The following is a 15,369-nucleotide window of genomic DNA, read 5'->3' as shown; positions in this document are numbered from 1 at the left end:
CGCAAGCCAGCGCGTCGCATAGCAACATCTTATTTATAAGGAGTGAGCGCGCGCATGCTTTACTATATATAGCTGGCATCTATATGGCATCTATATAGGAGGCATCTAGTAAAGGAGGCATTGCTTCGTGCATAGCGTTCGCCGCCAGCGTTCCGCGATAAACATTGCTCTTAAAGGCAAAGCTTAAGCGTCCTCTTAATTTTGTTAATACCGTATACGCTTTCTTTGCAAGATCTGAATATTTTAATGCTAAAGCATGATATGCCCCATTACACCAAATCCAAGAAATGCTCGGATAGACGTCAACTTTCTCGGGGAGGTTCCTTTAAACAAAGTAACGCTTTTGAAATGAAAAGTTCAATCAATCAATCAATCAATCAATCAATCAATCAATCAATCAATCAATCAATCAATCAATCAATCAATCAATCAATCAAGTTTTATTTTCGCCGCAGACAATACATTGTTACAGCGAAAATAGTTCGCAAGTTTCGGTCTGGGTAGGGTATCGAGCCCGGACCTCCGGGTTGAGAGGCAAGCGCGCTTCTCCGACCTCACGACGCGTGGGCGCGATTTACAGCCGCCGCCGCCGCCGCCGCCGCCGCCGCCGCAGACATGCCTCGCAGGCGACGCGCTACTCTGGCGCCATCCCGTAGCCATCATCGCCGCAGTGCGCGTCTTGCGCGACACTACTTTTGGCACTACTTGCGCGGCACTCCGCTTTCCGCCTCATGCTTCCGATGAAAGACTCGGGCCTTGAAGGCGACGGGTGAGAGCGGCTGATATTTTACGCAAGATTGTGCGTCATAGGCTGCACATAATAGAGGGGTGCCTTGAAATCATCGGGTGGGACTGGCTATCTCTCATATCCCTGCTATACAGGCAACAAAATAATATTTGGCTACGAGCAGTAAACAGCGCTTAACAACAGGACGAAGAGAGAGACACAGACCACAGCGCTGACTAACAACCAAGTGTCTTTATTCTTGCAGTCAGCATATATATACACTGTCGCTATCTCGAAGCACCATCTGGAGGTGTTGTTAGTCAGTGCTGTTATCTGTGTCCATGTCTTCATCCTGTTGTTTAGCGCTGTTTACTGCTCGTAATCATGAACTAAGCAGCCCTAGTGCGTGCTCTTCTGCAATATTTGGCTGCCTACATTTTCGTGGAAGCCTTGTCTACAGATCGCGACTGTTTTCTGAACATGTTAAAAAGGTGTGGCCGTGCACGTTTAATGTCATCATCCCCATAAGCATATTTATGTCCACTGCAGGAAGAAGGCTTCTGCCAGCGATCTCCAATGAATTCTGTGTTGCGCCGGCTGACCCTATCTTATGCCCTGCAAATTTCTTCCTTTCCTCACCTCACCTAATTCTCTGCGCTTTTCAACTGCGCTTACCTTCTCTCGTCACCCATTCTGTAACTCTAACAGGCCATCAGCTGTCCGCCCTAGGCATTGCACGATCTGCCCAGCTCCCCTTCTTCCATACAATACCGACAACCCCCTTTTAGTCTCTGATCCAGACCATTGTCTTCCTTTCTATAACCGTTACGCCTAAAATTTTTCGTCCCATCGCATCTCAAGTTTCATTGTTAACATCCAAGTGTCTGCCCCATATGTTTGTGCCGGTAGAATGCGATGGTTGTACACTTTTATTTTCGTGGATAACGGTAAGCCGCTGGTAATGACTTGTTAATGCCTGCCCTATATATGCTTCACGCCATTTTTATTTTTCTGTAAATTTTCTTCTCACGCTCACGGTCGCCTGTGAGTAATTGGCCTAGATAAACATACTCCTTCACAGATTGTAGAGGTTGACTGCCAATCACAAATTCTCGATCTCTTTCTAGGCTATTGGACTTTGCCTTCGTCTTCTGCACAGTAATCTTCAATCCTGATCTTGCATTCATTTAGCAAATGTCCTTAACCATTTGTTGCATGCCATGAAGATGTGGGGAAAACTATGAAACGGTTTGTTAATTTGATAAACTTAGTTGGTTTACGTTTAATTATCTCATTAGTCAGATTTGAGATTTTCCCCAAGCAGATGATTTTCCTTCAGACGTTTACATGCAAGTTCACTTTGTTTGATCGCTGAGTTGTATGATCTCTTAGGCTCGGGATCTCCTATCTAAATGCATGGGAACGGATAAATCGTTTTTCTCAGCAAACACTGCACCGATTTTGGCGAGATTTAATTGTTGCTTAAAAAAGTTATAATAATTTCATATAGCAGATTTTTATTACGACGTCAATATTTTATTTTAGTTCTTCAGCACTGTAAAATAAAAATGAAAAACTCAAGTAACTAAGCAATAAAAAACGATATCGGAATTTTGTAAACTTTACCTAATAATACCTCCAAAACGGCCAAACTTGATGTAATATACACCGCTCTGAACTATGCCGCTTCTTTGTGAATATGACTTTTCAAAACCGTCGCAAACGTTGTAACAATTTCACGTTTAAGCCGTGAATTCATACATCAGATTGGTCCCCTTGCGTGATATGCTCTCCGACAGGACTGCAATACGTGTTTCTCGTGCAGAGTTACGGCTTCGTAAACTCCGTGCTTTAAAATATTGACGGTTCACGATTTTTAGCAATTTTCGAAAAAAATATAATGACCTGAACCAGAATTACGCGTCCTGAAATTGCTAAATTTACCTTTCTCTCTCAAACGCAACAAATTCCATTAAAATTCCATTAAAATCCTGTCCAGTGGTATATTATGCGAGCATTTCTGCGGTTTACATGTATTTGAATACGCGGTGGTGGTCGTGGTGGTGGTGGTGGTGGTGGTAACATGTTTATTATCTAAGAATACGATCGGCCCCGTGACCGCAGCCATATGGGCGAAAGAGAGAGGTGGCGCTGAGGGAAATCGTAGTCGGCCCCAAAGATTCTTCTTAAATTAAGGAGCTTGGTGGCATGGGGCACTAGGTGCAGTCACGAGCAAAAGCTTAGCGAGCAGTGCATCAGGAAAAATTCCTTCTAGCACAGCTCGGCAACGTTGAATTACTTCAACACATTGCATTGGTCGAAAACGCACTGTGAGTGCTGTTTTTACGTTTCCTAACTGACCACTGCGTTCCGCTCTGCGCAATGTTCACCTCTCGATTTCAGCTGGCAGGAGCAGGCTGCGAAAACCTCTGGAGACCGTTCGTGCCCAAACTTCCGCTCGTGACTGTACGTTACACTACTCCGGTTCAAAAGGAATCGCACAGGCTTTATTATTTTACACGCCAGTCGACGTGCCCGGCTTCTGAGACTCGGCTCCTGCTTGGGCGCAATTCGCAGATATAGGTTCACCGCATACCTGAAGTCCTCCTCTGCCAGCGTAGGTGATGGTGAAGAAGACCTGGAACTTGGCCAGTATGCAGACCGTGCCATCGGTGGCGTTCCAGACGCCGAACGAGAACTCCGGGATGGGCGCCTTCGGAGGCACGAGCGGGGCTCCGGCCGCGGGCGCCGCACCGCCAGCAGCTGCCGGCCCTGCGGCCAGCAACGGCACGGGTGTTCAGCGCGCTTCCGACGCCCACACAGTAGGCGACTGCTTGCCCCCCTCGACACTTATTTCAGTCACTTCGAAGAATATGTCGCTGTAAGGTGCGATGGAGATACCGCGCATATAGGAGGTGTTCGAGAAATTTGGGCAATCACGTCGGCGTCTCTTACGGCGTATAACGGTGGGCAAGTTGTTGCCTAGCTTTAACGAAAGATTTGTCGCGTAAAGTGACAGGACACAAGGAGGGGCAGGATAAGACGCCCGATTGGTGGTGCGCGGTAGGCCGTCTCGTCGCTCATTCGGGTTAGTCTGCTATGCAGCTACACAGGGCTGGGCAGTATCGACGATACATTTATCTTAGACACTATCTTAAGGTGCTTTTTCGGTATGTTGTATCTGTATCGTGATACACAATGACGTGCACGTGTCAGTATTTTCGATACATCAGTAGGAGTATCTTAAGATACACCATTCGCAGGACCCACGCAGATGTCCAGAATAACTGAGCAAATGACGGCAATTGCAGTTATTATTGCGAAAGCATTACATGAGGCAGAAAATCCGGTGTGACCAAGCGATAGTTGGAAAAGTATGGCCGACGGCGCAAAGAGTAAAAACACGTCAAAAAGTGATCGCATCGACGTCGAATTCCTCATGGAGGTTCCTGTAAACAAAGTAAATTCGTGGCTTTGAAAAGAAAGTTTGGGCCTCGGTGGGAATCGAACCGGGGCCTCCGGGGTGCGGGACGAGCGCGCTTCCCCGACGACGCAGCGGTGGCTCCGCCCTTCTGCAGCTTAACGATAAAGGTGTGCCCAGTGATTGCACGCGCACGCGTGTGTGGATTAAGGTCGGTACAAATAAGAGCAAGGTGGACTAAAGTGGCGTTCTGTATGACACGTGACAATGTACGACGTCCCGTATCATGGACGTAACCAATTAATTAGAGAAGTCGTAAGGCTTTCGCATTCAAATCACATAAGGATACTTAAATGACTCAATTTTTTTCTAAGAGGCCACAATTTTATGTAAACTAGTATTTCAAATAACCAAATGGTATCGGAAATATAAACAATGAACACACTGCCATCTTGGGACTCCGCACTTTACTGCTTCAACGAATGCCGAGTACCAGGCCACTTGGATTGGGCTGAGAAAATAGGGCGCTGCGCGGCGCTAATAATTAAAAAAAATGGGCAGGATGTCTGAAAAATAGAACCATTTTTCATTATGGATGCGAGAAATATGTGGTCAATCAGCTTCAATCATCATCAATCAGTACAGCGAAACTTTCTTGTAATACTATAGGAAAACTTCACAAGCGCAGATCCAGTCACTGCTTGTTACCCGCAAAGGCGCACTGCAGTGAAACTCGAAGCCGCGAGAGCAGACGTTAAGCGCGAGAAATGTTTTATATTGTGCATAGTTTGCTCGCTGTGGCTACCCCGTCACCGCTGTTGCACATCTTTCTTGCGCCGCCATTTTGTTCGAAGTCACGTGAACTGAACAGACATTGTTGTTCGAATATTCAATGACAGCTACATTGCGTTTGGTTAGCGATTCGCCAACTAGAATGATCTGGATACCATGAGTCAGAACAGCATGGCCGCTGTCACGACGAGGCAGGAACGCGGAGCCGCGCGAATCAAAACAGTTTCGTCCCAGGGGCGTCTCGCAACGCTGGCGCAGCGAGGAGCGCCGCAGGCCTCGATGGCGCGAGTTCGCCCAAAATGAGGCCAAATCAGCGATGTTCCGACTGCAGGTATAGAGCGAGCTGCTGGAGGTGTTGGCCTGGCCGACTGCCTGGCATGCTACTCAAGGTGCTGGATGATAATTACGATACACACAGTGACCACATGAACATATGAACAGCACATACTGTCGCGCACGCGTAACATGGCCGGCCTGTGTTGGTTCTACCTTAGTGAGACTACAAGAGTGCAAATGGGTTGCCTTTGAAGATCATAGATATGATGTGCGAGCTTGATCACGTGTACGTCCAAGACGAGAGAGAAATCCCACTGCAATTTCATTTTCTGAAAAAGCTTGAGGATTTTATCGCGGTAATTGGTTTAAGTGAAGCTTTCGTTGGTTCTCTTGCTAACTCTTTTCTTGTTAGCGATGCATTTGCATGGACAGAGCGCACGAGCAAATTGGACACATTTTCACTGGGAGGCTCCTCGCTCAACATGGATTTGTGCCGCTCAGTTACACCTATCCCATGCTATGACCTCGAAGGGTGAAAAAAAAAAAATTTACAGGTCATTTAACTTTCGCCAAACTATGGGAAACCGCCTGTGAAGAACATTATATTGCAAAACATTGTTTCGCGCAATTTTGCATGACTCCGTTCTTTAAATCTATGGACATTGCGTGTCCACTCAAAGCCATTTTCCAATAACATTCTTTTGCGTTCTATGTTTCTTCGCGCTTAAAAATGGGCGAATAATAGCATTTTTGATGAATTATTTCCAGAAAAAGGTCCCATAAGAAAATTTGGAAATGTCCTATTATAATTGTTCAGAAAACTTTCTATCGGTGAAAAGTTTACTTGCACCTTGATATTGCACACCGGGGTGGCTCTAACAAAGGAACGAGAATTTTGGAAGAAATAGAGATGCCGTACTGACCTATGTTTCGACGGTTGTAAAACATGGAGATGTTTTATTAAAAAGTGCGGCGAAGAGCGGATAGTATAAAGAAATGGAATGATACGTTCCAGCAGGAATTTTAACAAAGGTTGTATTTGTTTTACCACAGAAAAAACGGTTTGGAGTTTGCCCCCACTATTGCAACATTTTGGTTAGCAGGTCAACTTGCTCTCATAGCATCTGGAACAACCTAAACTTGTGAAATGGCCCAATAGCGAATATAGCAATATGTTAGTCCTTCTTTTATGCAACAATCACAAATAGTAGCAAATGAAAATAACTACTTTAATAATGTCTGTGACATGGTCAATATTTTCTGCTTTATTTTTAATACGCTATGAGTGAATAGTTGTCGACTAATTTTACCCTTTTACTACGTTCTCAAAGTCCGACATCCTTACCCGACATAGGTGGCCAGTGCTTTGAATTATCACAAAGTTCTTTTATTATTATTTCATTCCTGCTCTTCGATATAATTCCAAAGCTGGCTTCCTGTTCATCACGCCTATATGATATGCTGTTTACCGATCTCTGAGTTGAGGTTTAATACCCTTTCCTCAGCCGTTGCCCACGCCATTAACGTAAAATTTACTGTTCAGCCCTGCAGATAGTTCCAGAATAGCAATATAGTACTTTGTTAGAGCGTTGTAATATTTTTACGGGTTAACAGAAGAAACTCGAAAGTAAGCTAGCTCTGTTGTAGGGAGTTAATGTGCGGGACAACAATTAAAAACTCGCATCGGTCTGACAGAGGAGGTGCTATGAGAAATTAGCTACTGCACCGAAGTATGTTAAGGTAAAAATGGCAAGTATCGTATCATATACGATTAATTCACTAGTATCTTGTATCTGTAGCTCAAATTTTGAACATGCCGATGTGACTTCGCGGCTGTGGTGTTACGCTGCTAGGCATGAAGTCGCGGGATCAAATGCCGGCCACGGCAGGCGCATTTCGATGGGGACGAAATGCAGAAACGCCCGCGTCCCGTGCATTTGGGGCACCTTGAACAACCCCTGGTAGTCAAAATTCATTCGGAGTCCCCTACATCGTGGTTTTGGCACGTAAAACGCCCAGAATTCAATTCAAATTCTTAGTCTCAGAACTTTGTATCTGTATCATGATACAGTTTCAATGTATCTTTGTCCAGCCCTACATCGGGCCGCCCCGTGAGCAGCAGCGTAGCAGACGACTGACCGAGCCGGAGCGATAGTCACGAGGTTCTAGCCTGTCGTTTCATACTCTACCTCCCAAGTCTTTATTTTCCTTTTTGGCGCAACAATGTATTCATTAGTTCTAGCACCCACGTGACCAACTTCTGCATCATCATGACGTCACGACACGTCCCCGGAACCGAAACCGAATGTTGCTTGTGGAAAAACTATTATGATGAGTTATTAATGGCGGTAACACGCAAGACTTACCAGTACTAATGCGAAAGCATTACATGGCTCATGAAGCGGAAAATCCGGCGGCGTGGCCGGAGATGTACAAAAAGTCACGTGGTCACAAAGATACGCTCGTGACACTGCTGGCGCATTCGTCGTCGTCTTCATCCACAAGTGGCTCCGATGCCGCTCATCATGTCAGAGTTCCCGTACTGCCGCTGCCTCTGCGAAGGCGCTGACGGCACTGGCACACTGCCAGTCGCTGGGGTGAAATCGGTGAGTTATGTCGTGCGCTATGATGGACGAACCTTGGACGCAGATGGTACAAAAAGCCGCTACTCACAACGAGATTATTAAATATTTCTACATGTCCAGAAGGGTCTTTCCACCCCCTCACCCCAAGTTGAATAGGGCGCAAGTCGTTTCGTTTAGGCTTCTCAGACCAGCACATATCCGTGTCCGTCCGCTCCCCACGAGGCTTACCCCGATGTGTATAGCGACGACGCCTGCACGTCCTGCGGCCAGACCTCCACTCTAGCGCACATGCTCTGGGAGTGCGGGTCGACATACCCCAAGTTCATCAAAGAAGAGTGGGACTCGCTTCTGCGTATAGCCCCGCTCTAGAAAAGCAAATCCTGGCCGTCTGGCGTGCCCGCGACCAGTCCGGTGGGCTATAGACCTGCCGGTCCCGACGTGGGACTAGCCAGGTGCGCGACGAGTTCGCGTCCTCGCCGGACCTGCAATAAAGTTTACTCACTCGCTCACTCGCTCACTCAAAGCCACGTGGTCACATTGCCAGACGGCGCCGCGCATTGCGGCGCTGCCGGTCGGTGCGGTGATTTCTGTGGCCTCGGACGAACCTTGAACTTCTCAGTCAGCAGCTGCGCTCGGCTCCTTTGGACGTCCACGCAAGTGCGTGAACGAGGCCGACGCACGTGACGCGAGAAATGGCACAAGGAAGCGCGATAAAAATACCATTACGTTTCGTGGAATGAGTCGTCATCGCTAAGACGTGGCGATGCTTTCGCATTCATCCACGTAGGGATACCTATGTGTCCTTGACCTTTTCTTCTGGGATTTCCATGTCGATGACCTTCGTGCAATGCTAAAAATTATAAGTCGGAAATACCATGCCAGCGCTGCTTCAAACTTGCGATGGGGATGTTCAGAACAGACAGGACATTGCGTCGCCGATGAGTTTTGTCGCCCGTCGTCTGGTTTTTCTGCTATGGGGTGCTTGCTATTCCAGGTGATGTGGAATTCCATTGTATTTGCGCTTCGAGCCAATGAGAGAACGCCAAATCGCACCATACACGCACACACCTTGTTGTCTGGTTCGCCTTCCATGCGCAGCGGACTGAGCTGACCTCGAGTAGGGTGCTCTGCACTGCGTGTGTGGCGGCAACAACGCGTAGCCGAAAGGCACCGTGTCCTGGTAACCGGAAGTTCATGGTGTTGTATTCAAACACGAAAATGGCACCAACGTGGCCTTCTGCACTGACGTAGTGTGAACGTGTCTTCTAGACATGTATACGCTTCGAGGAGTAGATAGCGCCAGTGGGGAGAATAGCGAAGGCGAGAAAGAAACCGCTCGCTCAACTATAGGAGTGGCTTATAGGCTGCCACTTCCTTCGTCCAAATGCATCGAACGGCGCGAAAGTAATGCGCAAGACAAGCTCATAAACGACGTCCACGAGCGCTTGTCTTGGTAGTTTCTAAGCTCGTCGCGTGTCCGGCTTTCACGCTGTTACTCTGGTAGAATGGAACATCACTAACCGCAGCCCAATCCGTCACGCGTTTGATTTGTCCCCTACAATAACTTTCCTGCGTTAGGCGAAGTCAATCCGGGTGTCTTTATCGGCAAATCTAAAATGTCCCTCTGCTGCTAAGCAAAGCAGCAACGTACAGCAGCTCATGCTGTTTATACTGCCTCGCTTCGGGTAGTGCAGCAGCATGCGGCAGAGGCATTACCTGCAACGATATTCGAACAGTGGACGTTGAACGGTGGAGATACGCGGAACGCAGAAATACCGTATTAAATAGGCTTAAAGTTGAGAAAAGAAGCGAGAAAATAAAGTAGGAACTGAGGCGCAAACACGACGGAAAGAAGAGACATCGCAACGATAGGCTCCTGCGAATATTCGATCGAATATTATTCGATATTCGCTTCGGCTCGTATTTCAGTGCTCGGAAGTTTTCGAAGTACTCGAAACGAACGAATGTACGTATTTTTCCGTGTATAAGCGGCACCCCTAATCGCAACACCCCCGAAAAAAAAAAATTGCACGTACAAGCCGAGGAATAACTGGATACTACTCTTCCAGGCTGATTTATCCGACTAGGCTCCGATTTTGAGCCGCATTGCGTACTCGGCACCATATTTCAATTTCAGCAATGTGGAAGTGGAGAATCTCGACCGACGGGTACGCAAGGCGTATAAGCAAGCGCTCGGACACCCACCCGGAACGGCTACTTTTTTTCGCCTCGAGGAGACAGGGGTGTACGCGCGGGAAATTATATAGAGGCCCACCTGTTAAGGCAGAATGAAAGGCCACAACGCACAACAGTGGGACACTGCGTCTTGAAACGTCTTGGATATTCCGTACGGAAGACCGGCGCACTGACAAAAATACCGACACGGATACAGGAAACTATGCACGTCTCGCCGATTCCCAGGAACATGCACCCGAACTTGCACGTCGGACGGCGACATGCCTGAACACAGTTGCCCGCGAGGGAGTACGAGAACCACCCCAATGTCTTGTACGTACACGCGGCCAGCGCCATAAGAAGCACTTCATTGGTACCCAGCTTAGTCTACAATCACAGGACCGAAATAAATGCGTTGTCGGTTTCCAGAGCGAGCGCTGCGGAGGCAGAGGAACTAGCGGTATAGCGTTAGCCATCACGACGAGACCGCACTGGGAGTGCGTCATAGTTTGATCAGTTTGATGGGCTCTCAGACGGCATGCAGAAATTTTTCCAGGGCCGCACATCGCATTCTGAGGGGAGCGCGCCAGCTCCCGCCATACGTACGAGTCGTGTGGACTCCGGGGCACGAGTCCTTACGCGTCCATCAGCAGGCACACGCCCGAGCGCATGCACACCGGGAGCCGCGAGAGGGTCTCGCCGAGCAGTTCCACCCCGAGCGCATACCATTAACCTACACGCACATCCTACAACACCATCGTCTTTCACGAAGAACACTACAGCCACCCGATAATGTTCTGACGCGAGAGGAAGCTGCAATATAGTCAAAACTCCAAACAAACACATATCCGCGTTTTAGTCTTTACCGCGCCATGCGCTGTATCCCTATAAATCCCCACACTGCGATCAATGCGCGACGCTTTACCACATGGTATGGGCTTGCGCAAACACACCCAGCGCAGACTCACAATACACCCTACCACACGGCAATGGGAGGCAGCGCTGTTACAGAGGCTAGAAAGATAGCGCTGTCCAGCTCCGACTCGACGGACCAGCCCAATGTGGTCAACCGAGCTAGAAAGGCAGCTAAGGCCGATGGACTCCTGGATTGAGGGGACTATGCACTGCACAGCGGACGAGCGACCTACGCTCGTAGGCTCATTTCTACAAGTTTACTCTCTCTCTCTCTCCAGACTGATTCCAGATTCCAGCGCTGCCGTAAGTCGCATTGACCCGCACCCGGATCCTACTGTTCATTTTCAAATATTTCTTTCGTCTGTGGGCTTGGAGAACTAAACGCGTTAAGCTCGCATGAAGACGAAAAGCGTCAAGCTGAATTTGCGCAACACAGAACAAATTGCCGGCGCCGCGCAATCAGGGCCGCGCTTCACAGCAGGCGCGACGAGCGAACGCGAAACGCTTCCGCGGCCGCAGCCTGAAGCACAACACTGAACAAGAGCTGGAAAACAAAAGTTCTCTGTGTAGCTTGAGTAATAAATGTTGAACTCGCTTTTTTGCGCAAGAATATCTGAATAATGGCACCTCGAAAATAAACCGGCTCCAGAGATGAATGTGTTTCCTTTTTTCGAAGCAAAGTACCAACTCTTCTTCGAGTTGTCAATATATGGCCCTTGTGTCAAAGCTTTATGCAAATCCCACAACTACTCGACCTATTCGCTTCCAAGTCATTCGGCGCTAATTACTATTCGCTTCGACTTCGTTTCGAACTAAAAAAAATAATACTCGCCCGAGCCTAACTTGCTAACCGTAGAATTCCACGCAACCCATTATTAGAGGCAACTCAGGCGCTGCGATCGTTCAGCTAACACGGGATAAATTATGGGTACAGTACACACCTTGATTTGAACAATATCCGCGCTTGTAGGGCCAGACGTTGTTGTGGCGTTACTTATATGTAGGGACCTTCGTTTTCGAGTAAAACCCGATTATTCGCAGTTTTCGCCCGCCGAACAAGCCTTATCGAAATCGCTTTAAACCCCATTTCTCTCCGAAGTTTGCCCTTTCGTAAAGGATAATAATGAATGTAGTTGTTACAAAACTAAGTAACGCTGTCCACCTTATGCGAGCAAGTTCTCAAGATATATTGGGAATAGTAGTCATATATGAACATGGCACATGATTACTGTTCATTAAACACTCAAGTGGAAACCGGCACGTTCTTTTTTATGTAGTTTCATTTAAAAGTGTAAATAATGCTTGCCGACAAGTATTTGTAAATATGAGTATGTCAGATGACTAGCGAGCGGCTCTCTTTGTCGTTATATGTTCCCGTTAGTTATTTCGCTCGTTTAATAAATATGTTTAGGCACCCTAAAACAGGCCATTCCGGTTATTATAGTTTCTGAAGGTTACCAGAAAAAAAAAAAGAAAACATAGCTTTCGGCTTCCCGGTTTTCCTCTTTAAAAATAACATCTAGTTTTCACCTCCCGAATAAAAACAAACAAACCTATAAACAAAGCGCCCTACTTATACGTAGTGTCTAAAACATGGTAGCCATGACGTGCCTCCGGCTGCTGCAGTCGCTACGGGCTCCGGCAGGGTACAAAATTGTGGCCTTAAAGATTGGCTTCCGTTACTCCGAGGGAGCCATCGCTGGCAGTGAAATATGGACGTCACAGCGTTTTAAGTGTCGAAATTTTCGAGGAATCGATTCTTTTTCGAAACCCGCGAAGGAAATCATTGCGGCTTGCTGCATTTAGAACGCCATGTTTTTTTTCTCTTTTTTTTACTGGTCGATATCCAAAGTGGCAAAGCCGTTCGAAGGCAGGACGAAGTCTAGGCAAATACATGTACTACCAATAATTATTCCCGTGCCTACTGAACCGACATATTCGCAAATCCCGCGTAGTCTAGCGGCTGAGTTCCGCGTAGAAAATCTTTCTGAGAATCTCGGTGCCGTTAATCTCACTTTTGGACTTTCTATACAGGAGGGAGACTTCAGCCAGCTATCGTATACCTCTTTCCGGCGGCACACATACGGTATTAGTCGTGGTCGACGGCCAGGCCAGCCAGTCCCGGTCTACAATGCTACAAAGGTGACCGAGAGTGGGATCGAACCTTTCAGCACAGCAGCAGCAGCAGCAGCCTCATTCTCTGTTAGACCAAGATGAAACACATTGTTCTCTCGTGCCAAAGTCACTCTTTGAGACCTCTGGCCCACGTGTCACGTGCCAATTTACCGCCTCGTAACAGCTAGCGTTTCGAGACGCTGTGCTAGGCTGCACTGCCTTCGGCATCGGTCCACAATTTCGTCGGGCGGACACGTTCGAAGTGGGTGCAATCCGATTGTGATGCCATCGTCATTAACAAACGAAACAAAATCATTAAAACAGCAACGTGGCTCTGCCAGAAAGAACTGTGGCGTGGTGGCTCGCAACTCACCGTTAGCAGGAGGTTCCGCTTTCTGAGAGTCCGAAGGGGGAGCCCTTCCACCTGCCGATGCTGTCTCTGCGCGAGAGAATACGGAAGTATGTTGCTGCTGTTGGAAATAGCAAATAGTTATTCTCGCGCTATAATTAGTGCAGAAAGAGGGCGAGGAACTTTTGAAATTAAGAGCTCGGAATTCTGCCCGAGTATGCGCAGCATATAACTGGCCACGTGCATAGGGAAATAGATTGGGGCAGAAAGACCCCGAAGGGAGTTGGAGGGCTGGAAGAGCCCGAATCACATTGTGGGGTTTAACGTCCCATAACCGAACGGTGGGTTATGAGGCTCGTCTTATTGGACGGTCAACTTTGACCATCTTTAACATTCGCCCCTTTAACGAGCATTTTCGCATTCCGCTCGCATCGCAATGCAGCGGCAGCGGAGATATCGAAATCCCTACCTCATGCTCAGCAGCGCGACGAGATAGGCTCTGCAGTTGTGTGCTCACCTGATTTGTGCTGACTGGCACGCACCGATTATGTACCCTGCATGGCAGGCGAAACGCCTGATTATAAATTGTTAAATTTATTTTGTCTAAGTCAATGCGTTCACCTTCATCATCTTTGAGTTTTGTCAGCGCATTCTCCTTGTAACGCTCTCCAAGAAAACGAGAAAAGCGGGTGTGCCCATAGCCCGCGGTGAAGGAGAGGGCGATTTCTACTCTGGAACTCCCAAAGCCTTACTGTCCTCCTAGAACGGAAGCAAAAAAAGGGCGAGCTGGAACTGATTCGTACTTCGGAACGAGCAGGACGAACACTCGCAGCTAGTTCAGGTTTATCTTAGTGCGCAAACGCTGGCTAATAAGCGAGCGACTGTGTCTTCATTTGTAGGACGTGACCCGAGGCCTAATTGGGGAGCAGGGAACACGGGTAGGGACATCGCCAATAGTGACTCCGCACAAGCTGGCCTACACCCACTGTGCCTCGGGCTTGAGTACGCTCTGTCTTTGACTTTGTAATGATGCCTGAGCCCAGCGAGGCCCTGTCGATTGCTGAACATTTCTGAGGGGCTGCCTGTGGATTATTTTTCGTGTGTAAGCGCCGACAGGGGTTGCGTGTAGGAGTCATCGTTGTTTCAATAGCGATTCCGAACGTATGCTTACTAGCCACATAGTGCGCGCGGCCCGTGTTGGACGCAGCGTGCGTAACTTATTGCACTACAGTATCGCCATCACCGCTTAACTGTGCGGAGTAGTGGGCTGAAGAACGCGCTTTTCCGGCAGATCTGTCCATCCTGCCTGTTTATTAATTCTTTTTTTCTCTCAAAAGTGAGTCGCACAGTATCGTTCGTTCACCTTACCGTTTTGCTCTGACTCCTCCTTAAGTTCAGGGCTTAGGGACTCGTCGGCTCGACTCTGAACTCGTGGCTTGACCTCCTGCGATTCAGAATGTGATACGAGAGCGCGTCAACACGCTATCATAGCGGCGAGCAATTGAGCAACATGTCAAAACCGCGCTACGGGATGCAGACTTAGACCGCCGTCTGCCTCACTGAACATGGTCGTTGGGCGCCAGATGGTACACGCACGATGAAACATCGCTCCAGAGCACAATTGAACACGGACGAGAAGAGAAAGACTACACGAACGCCGGACTTCAACTGAGTTCGTGTTGTCTTTCTCTTTTCGTCCGTGTTCAACTGTGCGCTGGAACGACGTATCACAATGCTAATCACAACCAACTAGCCCAGCTGTCCATACTTAGCGGTACACGCACGCTCGCACACCATGTTTAGTAAGCCCCACGACGTTTAAGCTACGTCTCTCTTACTGCCCGATTTCCCAGCCTCTGTGGCATGATACAACGCAACGGTCACGTGTCCCTGACGTGCACACCGGGGGGTCACGGTGTCCGTGCACCTTTCCTTCTATGCTTCACATTTTAATGGTAAGCATTCTTTCGCTCACTCTTGGCACTTTGCGGTAAGTGGACAGGTTCCGGGCTCG

The 15,369-nt window shown here is 48.1% G+C and overlaps 1 protein-coding gene and 1 long non-coding RNA gene across 5 annotated transcripts in view; one reads left to right on the top strand and one right to left on the bottom strand.

Moving 5' to 3' along the window:
- LOC135920770 (uncharacterized) overlaps nt 1-15,369 on the top strand; it is a 41,121-nt gene that overhangs the window by 6,933 nt on the left and 18,819 nt on the right. For 2 of the 4 annotated variants that reach the window (XR_010570301.1, XR_010570300.1), the window contains exon 2: nt 3,349-3,549. This is a non-coding gene — a long non-coding RNA (uncharacterized lncRNA). Of the gene's footprint in view, nt 1-3,304; nt 3,550-12,925; nt 13,374-15,369 lie in introns of those variants that run through there. The other 2 variants (XR_010570303.1, XR_010570302.1) reach the window with 2 other exon arrangements.
- The window catches only part of LOC135920769 (lysosome-associated membrane glycoprotein 5), a 38,578-nt gene that overhangs the window by 15,069 nt on the left and 8,140 nt on the right, over nt 1-15,369 (bottom strand). Inside the window, exons 3-5 of the mRNA XM_065455019.1 lie at nt 14,724-14,799; nt 13,380-13,445; nt 3,324-3,499 (exon numbers count right to left, since the gene is read on the bottom strand). Of these exons, the coding sequence (XP_065311091.1) occupies nt 3,324-3,499; nt 13,380-13,445; nt 14,724-14,799 (318 nt within the window). The remainder of the gene's footprint in view (nt 1-3,323; nt 3,500-13,379; nt 13,446-14,723; nt 14,800-15,369) is intronic.

This window comes from Dermacentor albipictus, chromosome 7 (assembly GCF_038994185.2).
Source record: "Dermacentor albipictus isolate Rhodes 1998 colony chromosome 7, USDA_Dalb.pri_finalv2, whole genome shotgun sequence".
NCBI lineage: Eukaryota > Metazoa > Arthropoda > Arachnida > Ixodida > Ixodidae > Dermacentor > Dermacentor albipictus.
This window is presented reverse-complemented; position numbering and strand designations above follow the sequence as displayed.